Source organism: Haliotis asinina, chromosome 16 (genome assembly GCF_037392515.1).
Source record: "Haliotis asinina isolate JCU_RB_2024 chromosome 16, JCU_Hal_asi_v2, whole genome shotgun sequence".
Classification (NCBI taxonomy): domain Eukaryota; kingdom Metazoa; phylum Mollusca; class Gastropoda; order Lepetellida; family Haliotidae; genus Haliotis; species Haliotis asinina.
Genome location: NC_090295.1, coordinates 14,289,406 through 14,311,903, shown reverse-complemented (window position 1 = coordinate 14,311,903; position 22,498 = coordinate 14,289,406). Strand labels below are relative to the sequence as shown.

The 22,498-nt window shown below is 39.7% G+C and overlaps 1 protein-coding gene and 1 pseudogene across 1 annotated transcript in view; both read right to left on the bottom strand.

The window, feature by feature from the left end:
* Nucleotides 1-134: 134 nt before the first annotated feature.
* Nucleotides 135-13,401, bottom strand: LOC137267635 (polypeptide N-acetylgalactosaminyltransferase 5-like; annotated as a pseudogene).
* A 2,263-nt stretch (nucleotides 13,402-15,664) lies between these two features.
* Nucleotides 15,665-22,498, bottom strand: part of LOC137267898 (6-phosphogluconate dehydrogenase, decarboxylating-like) — a 44,681-nt gene continuing 37,847 nt past the window's right edge. Inside the window, exons 10-14 of the mRNA XM_067802342.1 lie at nucleotides 22,038-22,168; nucleotides 21,022-21,155; nucleotides 20,145-20,244; nucleotides 19,500-19,622; nucleotides 15,665-18,442 (exon numbers count right to left, since the gene is read on the bottom strand). Of these exons, the coding sequence (XP_067658443.1) occupies nucleotides 18,323-18,442; nucleotides 19,500-19,622; nucleotides 20,145-20,244; nucleotides 21,022-21,155; nucleotides 22,038-22,168 (608 nt within the window). The 3' untranslated portion in view covers nucleotides 15,665-18,322. The remainder of the gene's footprint in view (nucleotides 18,443-19,499; nucleotides 19,623-20,144; nucleotides 20,245-21,021; nucleotides 21,156-22,037; nucleotides 22,169-22,498) is intronic.

Here is a 22,498-nt window from a genome sequence, read left to right as displayed (position 1 = left end):
CGGGTCGGCTGACTGTCTGATGTCTTCGTTCTTCCGCCAAGATGGTGCCCGACGTAGACGCTGCTCTTGTCAACCACCATTTCTAAACTACCAGTTGCTTTGCTGCGAGTTAGGGTAGGGGAATCGTGCGTGAGTCACAGCAAACTCACGCTACCCGGATTCTCCACCATCTGCCCAAGAGCGTCCGTCGTGGTCGCTCTCGGGTGGTAGTTTAGGATGGTGGACTAGAGACAGGGAGGACATGAGTCGGTGTTAGAGATGAAGACAGCAGCAGCCATGTTTTATTACTGTTTGGTCGAAGGATGGTCAAAATGGTAAATACAGTGGTAAACATGTGACAGAACGCACATCAGGACTGAATGGCCAATGATCCCGATGTGGAGACCCGCTCTGTCACTTACACACATTCAGAAGTCCGACGGCGATTCTTCATCGTCGACGTAGTCGTAGGTGGGGCGACGGCCTTGGCCGACACCCCGACTAGACGCACAATCCGTCCACTTCTGTCGATGATCTAGTCTCCATGGTTGGTCTTGCTGGTTGGTCTCGCTGGATGGTCCCGAAACGATTTGGTCTATGACGGTAGGAATGGTACTAGGGCAAGTTACTGGTTATCCATCATGGTTTAACATAAAACGTGACAACGACTCTACAATCTATACCTTTGAACTTCTAGACGATTACGCAGCCGGGAACTTGCAGATTATCCATCTATAGCAGAATCAAAGTAAGATTAATTGAAATATTAAGCAAACATCGAATGTTTAAAAGATATACTAAAAACCATTTTTAGCATTTTAAGAGCCTTTCAAAATTTTCCTGACATCAAGCACGAAAATCACTCTAGACCGTTTTTCAAATAATGTATTATAATAACGTTAATGTGGTAACTATTTATACATATTTCTGTAACTAATTGTTAACCACATCGCCCGTGATGATCTTCGTTTATATTTATCGTAAATTTAATTACTGCTCCCCGCGAGGCAAGGGTGGGTAACTCTGATTATGCTAACCGCGCTCATTTCAATATGCAGAGTCAGGTCAGCCTGGCAAGGTGGTGGAACGTGTCTGGTGGCGGGCGGTCTTTCGAACTCGTCAACACAGATAACGGTAAACATTTTCGAAGCTTATAAAATTGACTGTATAATCTGCGACACACAAAAGTTTTTCATTCTAATTACACCACGATCTACACAAATGTATATACTTTGGTTATTTTTTTTTTTTTTTTCAAATTTCAACCCGAAATGCCTATCGGTGCTTCCGCACCCGTACATAGGGTCACATGCAAACTGTAGCGCAAATGGGGTTGCGCAGATAGAGAAAATTACCATTCTTCTTATATGCGAGCGAAGCGAGCAAAGGTTGGCAACATACTTCCCTCGCTTCGGTTTGAAAAATATTTTTCATGTCAAAATAAAATATCGCCACAATCAAAGGTATACACCCATTTCTTCACGTGTTTGTGCTCTCATATTTCCAACTCCATGTTGAACATTTACACGCTTGGAATATTTTTATTCAACATTTTAAGCGCAACTCGTGGTATATCAGACCGTTCTTCGCCTCCATTTTCCCCACTCCGGCTTCCGGTTCAACGGAGTGAAGGAACAGGAGATTATTCCATATGGAATGCTCACAGTTACCTATCTTGCTTTTTTCGCCCATTCCGACAAAAGTGTTTTGTGTAGAATAAGTGTTAAGGCAATTCTAAGAATAGCGACAACAAATAAGACAACTTATACTCCAACAAGTTCATGATAACATTCGGCAGTATCGGATTTCTTTTTAATTTCTGCTCATTCTTATTCAGTCACTCCCATTTTGCGCTACAGTTTGCCTATGATCGGGTTTCATCCGATTTACCATCCAATGATATTCGTATGTTTTCGGGTGGGATCGAGGCCCATAAGCTTACTCGCCAAATCTGACCGGGGCAATTGACAGATCAAGACTAGACACGGACGAGACCAGACGCACCTACCACGGAACAGAACTTCTGATGTCCCCATTCATCTAGGCTTACTGAGCAAGGTATGTGCCTTTCCCTTCCCTTCCCTTCCACTAGGCTCTTATAACAATGGCGCTATGAACAGGATTAAGTATATTTGTGAAAATTGAGACTAGATAAATATGTCAGACGACCATAGGAAAGGGCAGATGAATGGGTCACGTGATGTCCTTTTTAGTGAGCAAAACGCGCTGTGTGGAGCGTTTTAAGCATTTTCGATGGCTATTAGAGTAATACCCTAATGCTATTGAGGTATCCCATGTCAAACGCTGAAAGCTGCATGCCTCGCAACCGCGTAATACATGTGCACGTGTCAATTTCATGATGTTGATTTCAGTATTGTCATTTACCTAGCTGTCAATCACTGTCGCTGGACACATGGCAACGCAGTAGCAAAGTTCACATGGCTTTGCGTGTTTTGTATTCAACCAAATTTCTGTCAGAGGATTTTTCTATGTGTTAAACTATATATCCGTTTATGCTTTCATTGCATATATATATGTATGTTTACATTAATGTACATTAAAAGTGGGTAAGTATTCTGGCTGTCTTTTCATCGATGAATGGGTTAGCAAATATGAATTCAATGCATTGTTTTATACGAGACTTTAACTAAGGGAAGAAGTGTGATCCTATTTTCATGACTGACATCAGTCAATTGTCACCTAAGTGTGGGCTGTAGGTTATGTGTAGTAGGTTGGGTTTTTTTGTTTATAGAAGGCTTTAGAATGACACTTCTGCACTCAGTCTTGTCAAGACTGATAGCGGTTAACTGTCACCTAGGCCTGGTGCGCATGTCTTAGTTTATTATTTTATAACAATGTGGTTAGTGGATGTTGTATGTGTTGGCATCAAAGTGAGACTTGAAATTCTTTAACCTGACGTAGTCGGGACTGAAACAGTCCATAAACTAGGTCCAGATATAGATTCGCATTGAAGCATTTTCCTAATCTGAGTCCATCGATATAGTCTAGATTCTAGGGATACTAGACAATTCATTCATCTATTAGGTTATGTGAACCAATGTTATGTTTGCCACCAAACAACCTGGTTGGGATTTTCGTATTTATATGTGTAATATGTATCTTAAACATAAGTTACGTGAACTGTGTCGGTTGATAGCACAACATTGCTGCCCAACCCAGCAAGGATTTTCTCATGTCATAGTGGCGTCACCTGTTGGATCCTCCCACGGCTATACTGGCTGGATTCCTACCAGATCCAGAATAGAGGGATGTAGTGATCGGTGCTTCCGCCTCTTACATCGTGTTTCATCCGACTGACCATCCTGTGATATGCGTATGTTTTCGGGTGTGATCGAGGCACATGATCAACGTACCCGCCAAATCTGACAATTGACAGATCATAACTAGACACGGACCCGCCTACTAAGTAACAGAACTTCTGATCTCCCCATCCATCTAGGCCTACTGAGCAAGGTGAGCGACTTTCACAACAGTATCATGCACACAGTTCTCGTGAAATCGAACATGCACGAATTGTCACCACCATTTGTGGTTATAAGACTGCACAAAAGTTGTCTGTCACGTTTCTTTGAAGGAAACCGGACTTACCGTCTCCAGCATCGATACAGCGCAACACAGACTATAGATAACCTTGCCCGGAACGGTCGTCCAAAGGTCACCACCCCTCGACAAGATCGGTTTACACCTGAGAACCATTCTTGTCAAGCCCCTTTACTTTTTAATGTCTTGACTCTGTGCTATTGCCTATCTATATATATTATGAATTGCGTTACTTTTCCTTGTGAGTATAAATGTATTACATACAGGGTAATCCGCTTTTTTTGTTTTTAAAATTATAAATGATATTGCCGTTTTCCACGTGAATGTCCCGGGGTAGAATAAGCCTTCAGCAACCCATGCTTGCCGACTTGGTTGACATCATCGGTTCCTCGATCACTGAAATATTGCTAAAACTAAACTCACTTTTCATGTTCCTCCCGAGTAGGGTATGTGGGTGAACTAAACCCGATTGTTACAGTGTGGGAACGCCCTAAATTTTGAGCTTGGGTGCTGAAGTGAAATACGCCAGTACCATGTTTGTGATTCAAACGCCCAAACAGCCCTTTGCATGTGGAAGACCGACATCCCGTGCAAATCAGTTCTGAGGATAAAATGTGGCCATATCGCTTGTAGTATGTCATTTAAGTGGCCCAAACAGTTGAGTTGACATTAACAACCCTCACAAAACAGAGGGAGCAGTGTTGTTGAAATGTTTCGTTTGTCCTCATAATTACGCAATTAGGGGTGTGCACATTAAATGCTTCAGTAAGGTCATCAGCCACCCATGCTTGCGACTAACGATATCATGTGGGCAAGCTTGCTAATACGTCGTTGGTTCCCAAATATTCATGCTGGTCCCGTGTGCGGCGTAAAAGTGAACTCCCTCACTCATGATGTAGTCTGAAGGAATAAAGCATTTTGTGATCTATGACTACTTGTTTCACTATTTAGATGTTTATATAACTCTTCGACCCGTGAAGGTCCCGGTGTAGATTAGGCCTTCATGAAACCATGCTTGCCATAAAAGGCGACTAAACGGGATCGGGTAGTCAGGCTTGCTGACTTGGTTGAAACATAATTGGTTCCCCCCAATTGCGCAGATCGATGTTGATCACTGGATTGTTTGGTCCAGACCGCCGCCATATAGACGGAATATTGCTGAGTGCGGCGTAAAACTCAACTCTTCAAGAACAGAACGCACCACCATTTCCCTCTATTACCACACACGTACATAGGGTCCCATTCTTGAGTGTCACAATTAATTCCTCGAAACATTTGGACGTGCACATAGTGATACTCAATAAAAATTATCAGCATTGACTGGTTTCTGTTAGTCCTGAACTCACCACGTCTACATTCATCTGCAATAAACATCACTCCGAGTTGGGTTTTCGATGTCGGCTTACTGACCTCTGAGACATTGCCGCCGGTACCAACCTACCAACACTGCAACAATAGTCCTTAATACGAGAATATGTTATTGGATGTCAACTTCTTTATTGTTCACACAACGTTTCTGGCTGTAAGCCCCGTGAACAATAATGACATCCACAACATTTTGTCTTAATCATGAACATAAACTTCTAACATGCCGCTCAAGAACCTTATACACCGTCTTGTGGACTATTGACAGTGAAAAGTACATCACTGAACCAGAATTCAAAGCCAGCAGTGAGTTCATATTAGGCCGCAATATGTGTAAATAAACACGTCTGCACCAGCCGTGGCCACCCAATCCGTATATAGTCGCCTTTTGAGTCAAGCATGGATTGTTCGTGGAAGACCTATTATACCCCGGATCGTCACGAGTGTGTCACCAAGATGGCCACTAGCGACTGCAGTCAAGTTTAGACGTCATATAAAATCGCATACTACATTTCTACTGCCATGGTAAAATACGGGCGTTGTGCCCTTAAATGCACAGAATATACACGAGTGGGCGGAGCAGCCACCCATGCTTGCGACTAACGGTATCGCATGTGCAGGCTTGCTTTATACGTCCTCGGTTCCCAAATATTCATGATGTTGATCAATGAATTGCCTGGTCAGTAAAACTCGCTCAATCATGACATATTGTGAAAGAATAAATTAGTCTGGGTTGTCATGCCACCTATTATATATTGGGAACACCCTAAAATGCGACATAACTCTTCAAAAAAACAGTAGGGAATATGCACTCTCAAAACATTCATTCAGATAAATCTATTTTTTAATCGTAAATTAAAAATGAAGATCACCTACACAGGCAAAAGCATCCCATTACTCACCCCACGGAAAGCCCAAATTGGCCGATATGTAAACTTTAGGGATACACTAGAAATATGCACAGAGTCATCTATACTTACCTTCCGAGAGGATGGGTGACTTCTGGTTTCTACTAGTCCTGAACTTCAACACGTCAAAACGACAACATTCATCTGCAATGAACACAAAATTGTGGACCCGTGAAGGTCCCAGGGTAGAATATGCCTAAAGGAACCCATGCTTGCCACAAAAGGCGACTGTGCATGTCGCAAGAGCTGAGTAACGGGATCGGGTGGTCAGGCTCGCTGACTTGGTTCACACATGTCATCGGTTCCCAATGCGCAGATCGATGCTCATGTTGCTTACCGGGGGATTGTCTGGTCCAGACTCGATTATTTACAGACCACCGCCATATAGCTGGAATATTGCCGAGTGTGGCGTAAAACTAAACTTACTCACAAAACCGTGAGTCGGGGTTTGGATGACATGGTAAGGATGTCGACTTGCTGACCTCTGAAACATTTCCACCCGTAACCCGTTTTATCAGGAGTTGTGTGGACGATTGTAAATCATTTCTCAGATTTCGTACTCGTGCTATAAAGAGGATTGGCATTCAGGTCTGGAGGGAAGTTCAAGATACGACACATATCGCACCATTAAATCCGTTACCGTTATTATAGCTAAAATGAATAGAGTCTTTTTTAAAAGAATAATAAAAACGGCGGCATCGGTTTAGAAGCATTTACTGCCAACAACAAAACGACGGAGGTCACTGACACACATTTTACAAACATAGTCACGTCATAGAACAGATGACGTCACTATTGAAAGTGACGACATTCGACCTTGACCTTTGCTCATACTACCAGCCGCCATTGTTTTCAGTGATCAACAACGTTAGACTTCAAGTCGATATTTTCATTGCTGTATGTTGTCATTTATGGCACAATCGTTACGGATGGCACAAGCAGGAAAGTGCATAATGGCACAGGCGCATGTGACGAATGTGAGCCAGATATATGGTCAGTAATGAACCCAAGTTCATTCGACCCGTAGGTGATTGAACTTCAACAGCTGAGCTACTTATGACGTCACCTAACAACAGGCTTGATAATGGCACGTCGTCAAGTATTTTGCGGGCGTTATCAAGTTACAGTGGCCCGCTCATTTCTGTTAACTTGCGGTCGTTTTCATGATAATTCTATCCATTTTAGCTATAAAACAACGGTAACGCTAGTTTTCAGGGCATTATCATTTGCAGAAGCCCCCGGGCAGTTAATGAAAGACCTCGGGTTTCTTCAAATGATAATGCCCTGAAAAATACCGTTACCCTTATATTATAGTAAAATCTGTGTCAGTGACCTCCGTCGTTTTGTTGTTGGCAGTAAATGCTTCTAAACTGATGCCGCTGTTTTTATTATTCTTTTATAAAAAATTCTATTCATTTTAGCTATAATAACGGTAACGCTATTTTTTCAGGGCATTATCATTTGCAGAAGCCCTCGATCTTTTCAACTGCCCTCCTTCGTCGGGCAGTTAATGAAAGACCTCGGGCTTCTGCAAATGATAATGCCCTAAAAAATAGCGTTACCCTTATAATAACAGAAAATGTTATGGATGTCAACTTCTTTATTGCTCACACAACGTTTCTGCCTATTAGCCCTGTAAAGTTGTGTGAACAACACAGAAGTTGACATCTACAACAATGTCTTATTCATGAACATGAACATCGAACATGCCTCTCAAGAACCTAATATACACTTTGACATTCCATGCGAAAGTTACGTACGCAGCTCGTACCCCACCACCGTCATGTGGACAAGGCGCCCAAAGGAATCCCAGCATGGGTCTGGGAAATTTGATACAGGGAATTAACGTTTAAATTATAAAATATTGACGACAAAGGACAGTAAAAAGTATATCACTGAACCAGATTTCACAGCCAGCAGCTATGTCTATAAGTGGATTAATATTACGCCGGACTCAGCGATGTTCCAGCTCTATGTAAATAATCGAGTCTAGACCAGAAAATCCCGTGATCAGCAGCAGGAGTATCGATCTGCGAAACTGGGAACCGGTGACATGTGCCAACCAAGTCAGCAAGCCGAGCCCACCCAATCCCAATACAGTCGCCTTTTGAGTGTTTGTTAAAGACCTACCAAACCAAGATGGCCACCAGCGATTGCTGTAAAGGAAAGTCTTGCCATAGTACAGTGTAGGTGCTGTGCCCCTAAATGCACAGACATCATAAATATACATGATTGGGCGGAGCTTATATGACCAGGTCTCGTCCAGTGCGGTGATCCATTGTACATATTGTGCCCTTACCGTGCCCTACACATTGACTATGTTGGAGAAACCTACCGATCTGCCGAACGGCAAAAAAACGGGATATAATAGGCCATTCTGCTTATTTTGCTACAGGATGCTCAGTCTATAATTATGGTATTTTATTGAGTTTAGTTTCATGCCTACTCTACCCCGGACCTTCATGGGTCCAAATAAATTTGAAGTGGTGCATTTCCGCACGAGGATATTAAAATTATTCAAGTTTTGATATCCTAAGGTTTTCATTCAAACCCTTTTTGATAATTTTCATCATGCAATAAAGAGTTTGGAAATTACTAAACATAAGAAATATAATACCTCTGACCATTGAAAATTAATGACAGATGTTCAGTTTTAATTGTCAGAAGGAAATTCTATGAAAAATCGTGTTCTTGATGAAACATCCGTTCCTGAACATTATCTAAATTTCAAGTTTGTCTAAAACAAAAGCTTTTCATCTCCATGATCAAATAAAACCATTTAGTGCGGAAATTGGCAGTTTGTGATTGGCCCATATAAAAAAAGTCAGAACAGTCTATAGTATCCCTCGAAGCAGATCGGTGGGTTTCCCAACCTGTTACGTTTTTTCAGTGCAACATAAATAATTTTCATGAAATGATTTTACAATGGATCTTTTTAAAATTTCACACGCAAAATTAAAATCACCTCTGCTCTGTTCCCATAATTTCAGTTCAATTTTCCGACCATTATTTAACTAATGACATCACATTTATCAACAACACTCAATACCATAGGCCGCCATGTTGAAAGAGTTCACTGCAATGTACATGTGTTGATTAAATTGTTGCCAACCGGTAAGTAAGCAGAAATTGCATTATTGTTGGCGAGATGAATCCTCACAAATGTGCAAAACTTGACTTGGATGTTACGAAAATTTAATTCATGAAAATTAGTTATGCTACACTAAATTAACATGTCTATAATTAACATGTAACATGTAGCAGTCTATGGAAATTAAACCAAGTGTCAAAAAAGTTTTGCTCGACTGTGTCACATTTACAGAATTCACAAATAAGCCGTTAATATCATCTATCCCATATTACATCAATATTTGAAAATTAATTTCCTTACACAATACGTTTAACACATACCATCAAATAAATAGGTGCTCTCTGACGAAAGTGTCACCAACGCTTCTCCGGTGCTGCCCTGTTCATTCAAAGATCACCGAACCACGTGTTCGTCCAGGACCTGAGGTTGGCACGTGCAAATCAAACCTATCGTTTTCATACACTCTTCACGATTTGCACGTGTTTTGGCCCTTTACACCAAACAGAATGCCAAGACTACATGTTATTTTGTGCTGACGTTTTCGGTTAGTTGTGTTTTGTTTGTTGTTTTTCTGTTTTGGGTGACAATTCATGCACATTGTATTTAATCCTCAATAAGAGAGTTACTCAAGGATGAAATAGGGATTCTATCCAACGGATCATCATCACATTATGGGATGCAACACTACACAAATACTCGCCAAGTTGTGTGTATCACCAGACCCACACACTTCAACCCCCAGATGAGCATTACACCTGGTGATCATGCATGTCAAACTTTAGTCTCGACCAGTTCAGTGTACTGGGAAATTACACACGATGTATTCTCTTGTATTATAGCAGGGATACTCTACAACAGGAATAGGTCACTCGCTTGCTTTCTTTACCATTTGTACTAATTAACGTGTGCCTCGTCATGCTTCAACGCACACAGGGACTTGGCTCGTTCCCAGAGCAACTTCAGTTGTGTTTAATAGAACTTCAGCCGGTTTATTGTATCAGTCGGAATTTTACATCGAATGATATGAATTACAGTAAGAAGTAAGAGCAAGAATTATGTGAATGAACGAAAGAAATAAAGAAAAAGAATAAAAGAAAGAAGTACATATGTGAGTGAATGAAACAAATGATACACCGCTGCCTTCCCTCCCGAAACATGTTAAAGAACGCAAAAGTATCGCGAGAACACGTGTTAACATCAGCAGTCCTTTTAAAAAATCTACTTTGAGTCATTTTTGTTTACATTAATAATTAATTCAGATATCTTATTGCATGAGGGGAATGGAATGGACATTAACAAAATGTTAACTGACACTGTCACACTGCCCTCAAAAATAAAGCGTAAAACTGTCACAAAGCGTTCTAAAACACCTTTATAGTCTTGTCAAATAATAAGATCAACAAGAAAGAAAGAAGTTATGGAACTATAAACCTCAAGCATCAATGGCGAATCAGATCAGATCGGCGATATGTCATATTTTTCACACACCTCAAATATACCCTAACATTTTGTTTTAGATTATGAAACTATCACTATTACTTGCAAACACATTTCACCCGATAATATATTCCCCTCATAAGAATTGAAGGTGTATCACGGTGAAAGATGTTTTAAGTAATAACTAGAAACACTCAAACAATGGCGTGTAGCATTTCAATGGCGGATCAGAACAGATCGGCGAAATGTCATATTTTTCACACACCTCAATTACACCCTAACAATTTGTAAGTCATAAAACTGTCACTATTACTTGCAAATACCTTTCAACTAAAGGTATGTTTTCCTTCTAAAACTTAAACGAATGTGTGAAAGAAGTTTTCATCGGCACAATTTAGTCTATCTTCCCTGTGAATTCAGAACAGAAGACAGTGAGCTATAACATACCGACTTGAAACTTTCCTACAAATCTACTGTCCTATTACGGACACTAATACCAATTATTTGACTTAGACTGAAGTGACAAAGTAGTTAACCTATTTTCTACATGTAGAATTTCAGTTGTTACAACACTCAGCAACGTAATCAGCTGTTGAAAATAGACCGGGCTCAATGTTAAATACTACGCTGCTACCATACTGGCTACACTGGTTACGTAACGACCCGAGACATTCGTTCAGCGGCTTTTCGAGGAGTTTCCTGACATACCTAGATTGATGTGTCTATCCTAGGAATCAGTGGCCATTCAATGACCTCTATAGTTAATTATGTACTGAACAATATGGGGAAAGTACGAGCTAACCATCTCCTTCCAACTTACGGAAGCAAATAGTTTTCTTTGTCAGCGATACTTATACATTCCATTTGTCACTGACACAACAATAATGAGTTTACATTCTATAAAAATTCATTAAAGTTTAAGCAACAAAAATACATTTACACTGAAAAGCAGTTGTCTGCCCCCTGTCCCTATTATCCGTATCGCCAAGTTCAACTAAGGAGAAAATACATGTCAGTATTTCGATCACCTTTTGATCTTGTAAAACGAGACAAAGCATCACAGTTCTTGAAATCAAACTATAAATTGTATTTCTCTTTTTTCATACATGTATCATCTATGTACTATATTGAATTTTGACTTGAGCTGGAAATTTACCTGTCGTCATGGACTGATCATTCACCATACTTTATATCTTTCAATGCTCACGTCTTTTTAACTTGTCATAAAATGTTATAATCAACAACAGAATAATGCTAAGCGTGATGGAAAATCTATTTTTCCTGTGTACTGGGACCAGAACTAAGAAAAATATGGTAAAAAGAATCCTACGTTTCCTGTTGTGCTTCCAAGTCCATAACTGTAGTACAAAATTGTGGCGTTTCTCCAAGACAAAGGCAGATTTACTTTTGGTAACACCAACACAATATCCGTGAGACTCCAGCAACACATGACCTTCCAGACTGACCACCTCCCACTCCTGGTTCCGCCCCTGACTGTGGCAGTTCTGTATCACAACGTTATCTCCGTATCCTGAATCTAAACATTGTCCTCCAATTCTAATCTCACGATGTTCTGTGAAATCCCATCGCAAATTTCCTTGCCCATGACAAGAATAGAACAAAACACTGAATGAATCCCTATTCTTTCTGCCTCCCCGGAATCCCTATGCTTTCCACCGCCCTGTCTTCACGGTGGATAGAAAACTAAACACTATGTTTTGGCATTCTGTTAAAACCGTTCCCTGGAATGAACTGATCTGGATGAACATGTGTCAAATAAAATTCAAATGGATGACATTGCAGTGAATCTCTGAGAGCTATCCTATCTGAAATGTCACCATAATCCACAATGCTACCGTCGTAATTGTCTGTAAAATGTTTGTACTTGTCCAACCATACATTGGACACTCGAGCTATGTTTCTTTTGTACCTGATGTCATTTTCCTTCGATGGTCGATGAGGATGGTACAAGTGCGCTACATTCGAGCAGGGAATAATCTCCAGTCCACCTCCACAGAGCCACGTCTTGATAGCCAGCTCGGTATTCTCCCCGCCCCAGGTTTCCAAACCAGGATCAAACATTCCAAGTTTCTTGAACCAACTCCTGCTGACGGCAATGACACATCCAACCATGGCTGGAGACCGAACTGGATCAGTCTCTCGTTTTCTCTTCTTCCACATCTCTTCTGACATTGAAAACCAGGTGAAGAAAAGATCTGGGAATGTAAGAATGGGTATTAAAAAACTCTTTCGCATGCCCCATTCGTGGATTTTGAGGATTTTGAAGCTTCTAGAATCTACTGAGTGAAGGTTAGGGGTAGTTATTATACTGTGGTTTTCGGCAATCCTTGTCACAAGTGGTTCAAGCCAGCCGGGAAAGCATTCACAATGTGCGTCCATGAAGACTGCTACAGGAGCAGTAGACTGTTCAAAGCCTATCATCCGCGCTCTTATCAAGCCCTGTCGGGATTCAGCTCGCAGTAGATGTACTTTCTTGAATCGGGAGACATACTCCTTTAACGGTTCCTTCAGAACCGTTTCTGTAGAAGCATCGTCAACTATGATGATCTCCTTGATGAGATGAGGTGGAGTGTTGTCAGTGATGCTGTGGATAGTCCGTAACACGACTGACCAGTGCTCGTTGTAAAAGACGATGATGACACTGGTTTCAGGGAGACTGAGGTCTGTGTACAGCGAGTGACATCCTTTATGACGGATGTCAGGCAGAGATCTCTGGACAGGTATGAGACTGCTGATATAACTGGAGTACTCCCTCTGCTCGAAACTTCTCCTGAACTTCTCAGCTTCTTCTTTTGGCAGTTTCTTCACATCTAACAATAATCCTGCCCCACCGACTCCTGGATCCGTCAGATTCATTAGGGCAGACACGAGTTTCACATTGGGATCATCGAGATGGTGAAGATGCAACAAGGGGTCTGGCAATTCCCGAGACAAATTGTGGTTCGTCCGTATACCATATATCAAAGCGACTATGACGCTTAGTAATAAACAATTAAGGAAATTTCGTCGTTTCTTCAACTGTCTGTATGATGAGGTCATCGTGTATGATGTCACCACAATAGACGTGAACGTTCAGGATGAAACACGGCAGCGATCAAAGTCGCAGTTTGAATGGACACAAGATGAATGTATGCATGGGATATCGAACAGTCATGAATGTTGAACAGTTCGATCTAAAATGCATTCACAAAGGTACTTTTGTACAGTCCGTTTGGCTCAATAGTGCACCGATAAGCTGCAATCTAACTCAGAAACTAATAAACTTAAAATGCTCAGTGAAACGCTGATTATAATCAAAGCATGGACCAACTCTGTGAGGTTTTCGTGAATATGTCTTTAAAAAATCAAAACCATTGTTCAGTAACTAACATTAAAATATTGACACTATTTGTTACGAGGGAGGAGTGCAGGGAAAGGGGCAGCCAGGTGTGCGAGGAAGAAAACGGCAGAGCACAGGTTAATGAATCAATAACTTTGTCGGCACTTGTGCACCTGCTTCTTGAAAATTGTACATTATAATATTCATGGACAGCTCTCTTTACAAACTGTCAGCCGCCAGACAATAACTGTTATAATGAAAAACAACAGATCGTGCAAATATTTTCACAAAAGGACACATATCTCTCCCAATATGTATTGATGTCGTTCAGGTCAGGTACAGTTTGCCTGTAACGTGAGCTCAGAAAACATACATACATAAGAAACTGTTTTTATTTCAGTTATCAAAGTTGACAAACCTCAAACCACATTAATATTTGGCATATAGTTTGTGAAACGTTAGGTAGGACTATCAGACTTATTCGTAAACGGATAGTTTAGTTGTAAGCAGGAACTTTGGGCAATGATAACTGTGCATAGCAACTACGCTTCTAACAATACTAGCTAGTGTTGAACAAGTCTGACACGCATGTACATTGACTGCTATTCAGGCAGCAGCAAGTATATTTATTATCGCCTTGCATGTACATTTCTTGCTATTTAGGCAGCAGCGAGTATATAAATTATCGACTTGCATGTACATTTCTTGCTATTCAGGCAGCAGATGGCATATTATAATCCGATTTACATACACATTCGTTGCTATTCAAACATTAACACGACTATAAAGGTATAATATATAACAATTTGAATTGATCTTCGGAGGTCAGACTTGCTGACGTAGTTGATACATGTCATCGCATCTCAAGTGCTGCGTAGAACGATGTTCATACTGTTGATCACTGGATTGTCTGATCCAGACTCAATTATTTACAGACCGAGTGCTGAGTGTTGGTGGCGAGTTGTTGGAATTTCACACTCTCGAAATTGAGTTGACAACATGTGAGGGCCGCTTTAGACGTTTGATGGCATGCTCTTTCGGGGATATTTTAAAGCTATTCATCAACACATGCCATTGGGTTAATTCGTCCAACTGTTGATACATTCGAATTCACGACAAACTGCAAAGATGTCAAGATGTCAAGAAGGCTAATGTCAGCCGTCGATCACCTTCTTCCTATATTATTTGTTTTCAAAACTTTTAACGGACGGGGGGGGACGGACGTGGGGGTAGCCTTGCAGATAAAGCATTCGCCTCTCGCGCCGAACGAAGACCCGGGTTCGATTTCACTATGGGTGCATTGTGTGTAGTACTTACACTAGTTAGTTGAAAACTAAAATACCGGTAATTACATTGGCGAGGTGAACTTTTAAAATACGGGCGCTGACGTTGGAGGGGTGAACACTAAAATACTAGTACTAACATTGAGAGGGTGGACACTGAAACACGGGTTCTTCCACTGGCAAGGTGAACACTAAAATACCGATACTTACATTGGCGAGTTCGACATTGGAGGGGTGAACACAAAAATATGAGCACTTACAGTAGTAGTGTCAACACTAACAGCTCCACGTGGTTTTGCTTTTGAGATGACCCCTCCTATCAGCTTGTTTTTATAGTGATAGTAATACATCCGATAGTGATAGTAGCTACATCCATAATAGTTTCACAAATAAAAATGTTCTATTTTACATCAGATATCGTTTATAATTAAGCTAAATCTAACTTCAACATCAGTATTTAAAAAGTGTACTTTGAATTACAATATCATCCCACACTAATTAGCAAAAATCCAAGGTCTGTTCCAAGTAAATAGGAAATGTTCGGGCGTGTCATTCAGATGCTTCTTCATAAAAATCATCACCACCCTAAGCCATAAATTATGAACAATCCCTATTGAGTATTGGCAACATGCCCACACATGTAGAGTGTACAAGACAAATAGTGTAATGCAGCCATCAAAGCAGAACAACAAAAACCAAGTAACAATAAATTTCTTTATTTTGCCGATATCTACAATTATCACTGTAGAAAAATAAAAAGCAATGCTGTGAAATCATACTTTCACTAATTCATTATGCAGAACAAAATATATAAAGGACAGATGTTACTGAAAAGCTTTTTGAAATAATATATTACATTAACAATGAGAAAGTGTACATATTCATATATAAGGACACACACCGGACATGATTAAAGGCACAATTTCACACATTTTCGACAATATTTCAGCCTTTATTATATCTGATGGGGTATATGCATTCACTTCAGCTTCCAACTGATGAAATAAAAGACTTGTTATCATTTACAACTTGCCTGAAACCGAGCAGCTTCCTATTAGAGAGCACTTGCCATGTATGGAATGTAAAAACTGCTGCACATTGTGTTGTTTGCCAAACTGATTTCAATCAGAAGTTGCAGGTTGCATGTATGTTTTTGTCTAGAACTGAATTCAGTCTCTAAACAAGTTAGAGAATATTCATACAGAGTGCTCCAAGGAGTGGACTCAGTGAACTTGAACTAATGTTCAGCCAGTAGGGGCGAGGGAGTCAATTTAATGCAACATTGCATAATTCATTCAAACTTATTAATTTAATACTGTAATCTAAACACATCACTGGGGTGGAATAAATGATATGGCAGATTCCCTGAGGGCTGATAGTTCATATCATTGAGAGAAATGTATGATATATTTTTAGAGAAGGGAGGTGTGATATAGTGCCTTTAAACAAGAACCGAAAATAACAGCTGTCAATTTACCTTGCAAGCTTCAGCACAAAAAATTCTTTTTCCTTCAAAATACGAATGTACACAAATGTAATAATTTTATGCAATTTTTCTCACGTCAAAATGGCAGCTGTGTATGGTTCACTACTACATGTCCCTAACAAAACAAGCAATCAATACATGTTAAAAATATTCAGCCTTCCGAATTTCAGTTTCACTAAAAACATTCTCTTTTGATCCATCTAAGGTGAAGCCACACACCAACAAAGAACCCCGACATCTATGCAGCTTACTAATACATGTAACACACAACACTGACCTCAAACCTAAATTTTCAAGGAAGCACTTTCCTTAACAGAAACACAAACATATAATCTATAAGTCTACACAACTGGGAAAGGCACATTCCAAATATTTAAACAGATATAGTTAATTTGGTAAACAGTTGTAATGTCATCAGAGCACAAGTTGTGCTTATGGTCAATCCTTGGAACTATGCACTCATTCTGAAATGATTAATAATAAAGATGCCACGATATGTTGATACTTTTTCTTAGCTGATACAATTATTAATACATTCAAAACTACTCATATTTAGTTTTGAAAGCATTAGTTGAAATATGTTTATGTATCGTTTACATTTTGCTATTGTGTCACGTTTTTCTTATGTTATGACGGTTATAATTGATTATTTTTCATGCACAATGATAAGAAACTAGAAACGTTTAATCTCTGAGAATCAAGAATGTTGATCATATATGAAATATTAATATCCAATATTTTACTAAATTTGCACAATAATGTCACGAAAATAGGTATCACGATATGTATCGGATCGTGACGGGTACCGTGATACATAGTGATTCATGAAACTATGTATCGTGACATCCCTCAATAATACCCTGAATGAATACCAGTATTGCTTTTGATTTGAATGATACACTACAAACACTAACTGCCCCTTATCATGTCACAGTTCTTTTGCGAGTTATTTGTTGACAGTATAGTTCACCCTGTTAAGTTCTGAACTCGTTTTGATTATAGTCTGTTTGCAGTCAGAACGTACTGATGAATTTCACTTTACACAAAGAACTAAAACAATCAGTGAAACTAAGATTGCAAATCCTCAAAATTTTGCAGCAGTAGTTGGAACAGTGAAACGAATGCATGTTTACTTTTTGGTTTAAATGAAATTCATTGGTACGTTTTCACTGCAAACAGACGGTAGTTGCTGATTTCAAGCTCATAATCAAGTGGTAAGTTCTGAGGAATGATGACATTACTTCCAAAACAATCTATGGTGGAGATTTAGTCCCGGGTATATATCTTGAGAAAATGGAGCTACACTATATAGTGGTCATAATGTGATACATAATTCATACTACACCAAGACAGATACAAACAAACTTTTGTATATATTATATTGTCCTCCTGAACAGTTCCTGTTTACACAAAATGGATAACAATAACATACAAGCATGAAACAAGGGTAGATTAAATAAACATAACAATGTCTAGATGTCAGTTTGATAGTGTAAATCTACTGGTAAATTGCAGCAAAAAACAAGCTTCACATGAAGAATTACGAACACATTTTCCCACTCATGAAGATCACTGTATCGGTATTTGCTTTCAAATCCCCAAACTTTCAGTCAAAACCAAATTCTTTAAATGAAAACTTAAGACAAAATAACCAAAATTCATAAATAAATACAATACACATCAGGTCTTAACTTTAGTGTTAGTCACTCTAAAATCAGTCTCGTCTATGTTTTTGGCACCTGAGGCCATTTTGTAATAAGCCTCAAGGAGTATGTTATCTGAAAATATAACCAATTGTTCTTTATCAGGTAAATACTCTACAGAATAGCATGACAGAGTTGAGGATGCTGAGCAGTTTATGGTTTTGTGACATTAAGCATCGTATGTGGATGATGAGACGCTCCCTCCATGTCCTGTCCAGTTGGTGTGAACGAATTTGCCAGGATTGTCCAGAAGTTCATATGTGTGTGCTCCGAAATAATCTCTCTGTGCCTGTAAGAGATTGATTTTTACAATTTAATTAATAAATATCAAGATAAGATTTGTTTCAATTGTTGATAAATTAGATCAGTTTGATCTCAGACGTTAATCAGTCTGTTGAAACCTATGAGCACAGGTAAGGTGTTAAGAACTGGGCAACAAAACTGGGTCAAGATGATATTGAAACTCTCTTGCCCTAGAAATACAACTCTGACACAACATACTGCCCCTTCAATACACTGGACCCATCCTTAAATTAGTCCAAATGCTCTTCAAAAAAAAATTTTTTTTAAATAAAAAAAGTGACAGTAAACAGCAATCATTACTTGCATAGACCCCGCCTCTATCTTTTCACAAGACATATGACTAGGGCCTAGATTTTCAAGGCTCATCTTAGCGCTAAGATAGTCGTAAGTGCCATTAACATCAACTTACGATTCTCTTAGCACTAGAGTGCCTTGAAAATCTAGGCCCAGTGGCCCAACATCTATCAAAGGAACACTTTATCCCCAAATATATGGCACTTACAACTGAAAGGTTGTCTTGCTAGTAGCCTTACAAGGAATTATTTGGCAAATATCATTACAAAATGAAACAATGAAATACCACAGTCAGCAATATTTGAGTGGGTGAGTAGTTTTATGCCGCACTCTGCAATATACCAGCTATCGGTATATGGCAGTGATCTGTAAATAACTTAGTCTGGAACAGACAATCCAGTGACCAACACCATGAGCTTTGATCTATACAACTGGGATGTGATAACATGTGTCAACCAAGTCAGCAAGTCTAAACATCTGATCCACTGGTTGCCTCTTATGATAAGCATGGGATACTGAAGATAAATTCCAACCAGATCTTCACAGGTTAGCAATATTCAAGGTGTAAACTAAATACACAGATGAGGTCTACTGGGCATGATAACACAAAATCCGAAAAATAACCATGTCTTACCAAGTTATCCTCTTCAGTCAGATCTTACAACTAACACTTAATTCTGGAAAACTATTCTGATCCTGCACCCAAAACGGGAGATCATTATAATGCTGTGAAGTTGTCATTACTGTACCTGGATGAGGTTGGCTGGCAGTCTTGCACTGCGGTACCCATCGAAGAACGCTAGAGCTGAACTGAACGCTGGTGTCGGGATTCCCAACAACACTGCTTGTGACACCACTTGTCTCCAGGCTTCCTATTCAGCAATTCAGTCACGGTTCAATTAAAGTCAAGTCTAACAGCACAATCAGTGAGTGAGTACGATTTCATGCCCCTTTCAGCAATATTCAGCCAATATCACAGCAGGGGCACTAAAAATGAGCTTCACACAGCACAGTCATAGTTCAGTTATACCTTAATCCTTGTTCAATCATATTTTAATCATATGTTCAGTCATATGTAGGCTCCCTGGGACACAACATGGGACTTAAAGTCACTACAAACAGACAGAACCGACAAACCTAGGTTTTCAGGTTGATGAGTGGATGCCTTAACCACTTTACTAACCCACCAAGATGAAATTTAAAATAATGTTTTCATTCCATACAGATCTCTGTGCTACGATGATCTAAGCTTCCATTTTTCAACAATGACAAATCATTTCAGATTTATAATATTTGCAACAGCTGATTCACTACAAAAGTATCGACAACCCTAATTTCACACACTAAGTCTCTTTATGGTGAAGCAGTTTCTAAAGGGAATATGTGTCACTGACCTGACATTTCTGAATTGCCTTCTTGAAGAAGTCATCCAAAAGGAGATTTCTCAGATCTGGATTCTTGTCAAATGCCGACTTGATGTTCCCCAGGAACACGCTGAAACATAGGGTTTAACTGTGACAATTAAACGTGGGATTTATCAGTGACAAAGACTTGGGATTAAACAGTCACATACAGGGTTTAACGGTAACAAATACACATGGGGTTTAACAGTAGCAAAAAATGCAAAGTTTAACAGTGACCAAAAAACAAAGGGTTTAACAGTAAAAAATAAACATGGGGTGACAAAAAATGCAGGGTTTATCAGTGACAAATAAACAGATTTTAACAGTGACAAATCTTTCATGGTGTCATGTGACACTGATTCATCAAATCAAGCCTTCATCATTCACAGAAGACAATGAAAACAGAAAGTCAGCAGTTATGCTGTTTAACAATTTATACAGAATATCTGACTGCCTGCTGAGTGAGTGAGTGAGTGAGTGAGTGAGTGAGTGAGTGAGTGAGTGAGTGAGTGAGTGAGTGAGTGAGTGAGTGAGTGAACAAACATTGCATTCAACAATATTCCAGCTATATGGCGATAGTCTGGAAACAGTCGGATCGGAAGCTGATGACGTATCAATCCAGTCAACAAGACTGACCACCCAATCCCATTGGTTGCCTGCTATGACAAGCATAGGTTGCAGAAAATCAATTCTTACCAGGATCTTCACGGGTATGTACAGACAGAAAATGACTGAGCAGACCAGATAATATTCTCTTCCCCCCTCCCCCTATTAGACATCCACCTTCCCTTCACTGATGCTACTCTCAATCTTATACACTTGCTAGGATGGACTGAAAACGAAACAAGGTTCAGTGTGGACACAATACCTTCTGATAATACAGCCTCCTCTCCACATAAGTGCGACTGCACCGAAGTTGAGTTTCCAGTTCAGTTCCTTGGCTGTTTCCCGCATCAACATGAATCCCTGGGCGTAGGACACGATCTTGCTGGCATACAGTGCCTTGGAAAGACAATTTTAGTTAACTGTGACATGTATTAAACATAAAACATAAATAGAGTAAAGGGTTTGTTGCCACTGCATCAGTTCTTGTCATTTGTGTCAAAACATTCCAAAATTAAAAATGGGAATTGTTTATATTTTAAGTTTAGTTATCTTCACAAAGGGTATTCCATAGAAACCAGTCCTAAATTATGACTGGTCTGTCTTCATTCATAATTGATCATCCACTGATTCATCGAAAGATCCATTGTAAAAAAGAACCGTTAATCAGTAACACTGGTAACATTCAAACAGTAAAGCTTTCATAAGAAAATTGGCAATGACACAAGGACATTCTTGAAACTGAATATCTTCTCACCTTCGGGGCAGTTTGGCATAATGTTTACCTACAACTTTCTCATGATGCACTGACTGACTGACTGAGTTTAGTTAAGGTCACTTTTACCACAGTTTGAACAATGTCACCCCAGGGGACACCAGAAATGGACTTCACACACTGCAACCATTTGAGGAATCGAACCCAGGTCTTTACTATGACAAGCAATAATAATAACCATTTGGGTACCCCAATGCCCCTTTTCATGAAGCAATCAGCGATACAATAAGGATATTCTTAAGGATATTCTCTATATGCCTTTGGTACAGTTTTAAGACATTTTAACCGACTTGTATCAAAGGTACGAAACTCCCCAAATTTCCAGTCCCTTCCACTGTCCTGCTTAGATGTAAAACTTGCCAGCCCTGAACGAAAGTTACCAGTCCACCTAAAATACCAGGGAAATGTCTAAATTTTAAGCTTGATGGTCAGGCCTGCACATATTTTGAATGCTGCTGCATCTGTAACAACAGTGCTTGCTTGCCTGCCACTTCAGGCTATTTTACCTGTCGGATCGCCTCAATGAATGCCTTCTTGTCCCCGCTGTACTTGCTAACTTTAGGCCCAGAGATCTGTTTGCTGGCCTCTACTCGCTCCGCTTGTAATGATGACAGACACCGTGCAAACACAGCTTCGCCTGGAAAACAAAAGGTTTGCTCAATCTAAAAACTTTTTCTTGTGAGTTTACATTTTTAGCCAATAAAAAACATTAGGATTTTATTTTCTGAGCAGGGAAAATCAATTTTTATTTTTTTCCTTTTCTTGGAAAAATATGACCGGCAGATCCGTAAAAAAGAAATAATATTGGTCTAGCCTTAAGTTGGAATGCAAGTGTAAGTAACAGACAAACATGAGTATGATGTTCACAAACTTACAAATGAAACTGGAGTGTACCTGGATTTGAACCACAAAAAGAAATTTCTGGTTTGCCATAAGTAAACGATTCTGCACAGGGAACGGCATCATC